This window comes from Patiria miniata, unplaced genomic scaffold (assembly GCF_015706575.1).
Source record: "Patiria miniata isolate m_02_andy unplaced genomic scaffold, ASM1570657v1 HiC_scaffold_16, whole genome shotgun sequence".
Taxonomy (NCBI): domain Eukaryota; kingdom Metazoa; phylum Echinodermata; class Asteroidea; order Valvatida; family Asterinidae; genus Patiria; species Patiria miniata.
In genome coordinates this window covers 1,411,127-1,415,023 of record NW_024037054.1, presented here as the reverse complement: position 1 = coordinate 1,415,023, position 3,897 = coordinate 1,411,127, and the positions used below count along the sequence as shown (strand labels likewise).

Here is a 3,897-nt window from a genome sequence, read left to right as displayed (position 1 = left end):
ACGTGCGCGTGAAGATGATCCGTGGTGTGATGAACGCATTTCAAATTTTCAAACCCTTACCAATGACTACACGTGTGTGCACAAGATGGAGGGCGCTGTGTCCTATCCAATATTAACCATAGGTTCTTTATGTCTATGATATTAACGTAACATAGAGCTATATTCCGCAGCGCCCGCATACGCGCCATGAAGAGTGGCGTTCGATTACTCCCCCAGCTTACTCGCGCCTGGCCGGCCATAGACATATAATAAAACACCGTTCCCATTATGTTGAAACCCCAGTCTACTCCTGTTTATTTCAATCAGTATCTCTTGAACATAGATGCTGATGATTATGACTATATGGCGAGCCAAAGTAACATTTATATAGCATTAGCAAAGTCATTAAAACAATTTAGTGCTATCGACGATGTCTGTTATGTATTAAAAGATATCTTTAAATGATTTAAAGATATCTCTAAAAGTTTTAGAGATATCTTTAAATCATTTAAAGATACCTCTAAATGTTTTAGAGATATCTCTAATCATTTCGAGATATATGTATCTTTAAATCGTGTTTTAATTTGCGCAGCATTGAGCTATTGTTAAAATGTTGGCAACACGTGCTTCAGTAAATACGATTAATTTATTGACGACCTCGAGGATGACTTAAAAAAAACACCACTCACTTCAAATGCAATACTTGAAATACAACACCGGCGATTTGATCGTGCATTCGATATGGCAACATGATTGACTTGTGCGTGCAAAGCATTGTATTTAGTGGTTCAACGGAGCCGTAACCGATTTAGAGATACATGTATCTCTAAATATTTAAAGATGTATCTTTAAATCTTGGAATGCACGAAGTAAGTGTCTCATTATTTAACACACAATTTAGAGATATCTCTAAATGAATTAGAGATATCTCTAATTCATTTAGAGATATCTCTGAATCGTGTGTAAATTGTTCAGAACACCTACTTCGTGTTTTCAAAGTTTAGAGATATCTCTAAATATTTAGAGATATCGCTAAAACATTCACGGTTCCGTCGAGGTTCACAAATTAGGAAGCGCCGCACACTCAGGCGAATGATGTTATTCAACAATGCATTTCATGTAAAACCGAAGTTGCAAATGAAATAATTTCCATTCATTCATGTTGCCAAATAATGCACTTTAAGTCCATGTTGATGCCAACCACATTTAGCATTTCAATTAAAGAAGGATGGCAAAAGAAATTTTATTAAAAGACGTCATTGGGACCAATAAAACGGTGTGTTTACAGCAATCGTTGATGCCAACATTTAGAGATATCTCTAAATAATTTAAAGATATCTTTAAAGGATTTAAAGATATCTCTAAATGAATTAGAGATATCTCTAAATAATTCTTAAAATCATATATCTTTAAATCATTGACAATAAAGCTCTTTCGTGTTTCACTTATCTATCAAAATAATTTGTCTTTTAAACAATTGGGAGAAATCTCTAAGTATTAAGAGATATCTCTAAATATTTAGAGATATCTCTAAATATTTAGAGATATCTCTAAATATTTAGAGATATCTCTTAATCACTTAGAGATATCTCTTAATCATTTAGAGATATCTTTCAATTGTTTTAAGACTTTGTTAATGCTATATAAATGTTACTTTGGCTCGCCATATACATCCATTGAACGCAACGTCGTTATTGTCCAATCACAAATGGCAACAAGGCTACGGCTATTGCGCAGTTTCAGACTGCTTTTAGGGGTGATCATCTTTGGATGGATTTTTTCCCCCAAAGTCAGTAATTAAACCCCCAAAAATGGAACGGAAAATGAAAGATGATGAAATAAGCTTTAATTTGATGTACGTCTTGAACACCTCACAGAGTTGTGAGTATTTTGCTTGAATTTCTTATGTGGGGCATTTACCATTGGGGTCTATGGAAGCTTATGGAAGCTTATTTATCATTGGGGGTAAAACGCTGCGATAACTCGCCGCCGTGAGAGGGCGTTATCACGACGGGCGCCGCCACATTTTGCTAGTTCGCCTAGAGCCTAGGCCGCTACATTAATGATATCCAGCTAGCAGCTGCAACATCAATGAAAAGGACATGAACAACGTCTTCTTTGCGTTTGGAATATATCTTGCAACAAATTGACCATAGGCCTACGTCATTACGTGTAGGAAAATGGCACGGGTGAGTTAATCTCTTTTATTGGGCTCAGTCATATGAATCATATAATGATAATATTATTATTTGGCCTAGCCCTAGGCATGGAGGTAGAATTCGACCTCCATGGCCTAGGCTAGCTCCACTAGTGTGGCCGTCGGTATGCTGCGCTGAACCATGGAGGTCGAATTAAGGCCACACACCGTGGTCCGCGCACTACTGAGGACGTTTTCATAAAAATTGCAGGGAATTTCTTACATATGGTTGTATTCTACGATGTCCCATCTATCACTTCTGGGATGCTTGGGTGTAATGATGTTCAATTTTCCGAGATATTCTTGAATCTTTCTGGAGCCCATATGCACTCGTGAAACGTCCGGTGATGGCAGCCATTTTGAATGTGACAAGAGATGACCTCAAGCTGTGACGTCGCGTTTATGCAAATTGCTTGTCGAGCGAGGGCGCGAGTTGCAAATGCGACAGCTGTTTCCTGTGCCGTAGATCCTGAATAGAGATCAGTGCACGTGGCCCCCAGACGATAAATGCATGGTACAGGAAACAGCCGTCGCATTTGCAACTCGCGCCCTCGCGCTCGCTCGACAAGCAATTTGCATAAACGCGACGTCACAGCTTGAGGTCATCTCTTGTCACATTCAAAATGGCTGCCATCACCGGACGTTTCACGAGTGCATATGGGCTCCAGAAAGATTCAAGAATATCTCGGAAAATTGAACATCATTACACCTGAGCATCCCAGAAGTGATAGATGGGACATCGTAGAATACAACCATATGTAAGAAATTCCCTGCAATTTTTATGAAAACGTCCTCAGTAGTGCGCGGACCACGGTGTGTGGCCTTAGGTTCAGCGCAGCATACCGACGGCCACACTAGTGGGGCTAGGCCTAGGCTAGCTCTACTGAGTGGAGCGTTGAATTACGGGTACCCCTCCATACCAACGCTCCACCGATTTGCCATACTTTGGTAGCACCATCACAGTAGCATAGTCACAAACCCACGCGAGGACAAAAAGACCCCAAAAAACCGGTAAAGATATTACAAATGAGAGAGACAGTTATCCTGGATTGATCTATACATTCTTGACATTCCATGAGACCCCTTATATTGTTCCCAAACAGTGAACATTTTGGAAAAAACAGCAAAATAGTCTGAAAACTTACAGTTCAATGTGTTTGCATGGAGGCTCAGTTCTTGAATTAGCTTGTCAATGAGGGCGTCTGACGTGACGTTACCGTCGTTGCTCGATCGCGAAGAAAAACAAGTCGCGCTTTATCAACGACTGTTTCGTGTAATAATACGTGCTCCGATCCGTGCCGCGCCGTACGACAGTATGGGCTTTGAACACACCCAAGGAGCACGTATTGTTAGGTTAGGCCAGATGCAGTCGGGCTAGCATTTCCATATGTCAAAGACGAAGTAATGGGGCTTCAGTGATACTCCCAAATATTTTTGGGGTTGAAAATCCATGAAATTCAACCACTATTGCACATACCTATAGGTAGGCATATCAACGCGAACATGCTGTTTACTACACGAATATTATTCAATCAACCTGCCAGCATGTTGTCCTGTGAGTTTTGGAGCGACCGCAGTGTATTTGTACCCCAAGACCTATGCCCAGTACTTCTTGACATACTCGCGTTCAAAACGCTAACAAGTATAAGGGTTGAGTCGATCCCGATGGTGCAAAAAAATGATGAAAACGGTCCCCGTTCCGTACCGAAGCTACAGCTTGA

General features: G+C 40.4%; 1 protein-coding gene across 2 annotated transcripts in view; it reads left to right on the top strand.

Moving 5' to 3' along the window:
- The first annotated feature begins 1,996 nt into the window (after positions 1-1,996).
- The window catches only part of LOC119722623 (vesicle-fusing ATPase-like), a 236,076-nt gene continuing 234,175 nt past the window's right edge, over positions 1,997-3,897 (top strand). The window contains exon 1 of one of the 2 annotated variants that reach the window (XM_038192821.1): positions 1,997-2,168. In XM_038192821.1, the coding sequence (XP_038048749.1) occupies positions 2,160-2,168 (9 nt within the window). In that variant the 5' untranslated portion in view covers positions 1,997-2,159. The remainder of the gene's footprint in view (positions 2,169-3,897) is intronic. The other variant, XM_038192822.1, reaches the window with a different exon arrangement.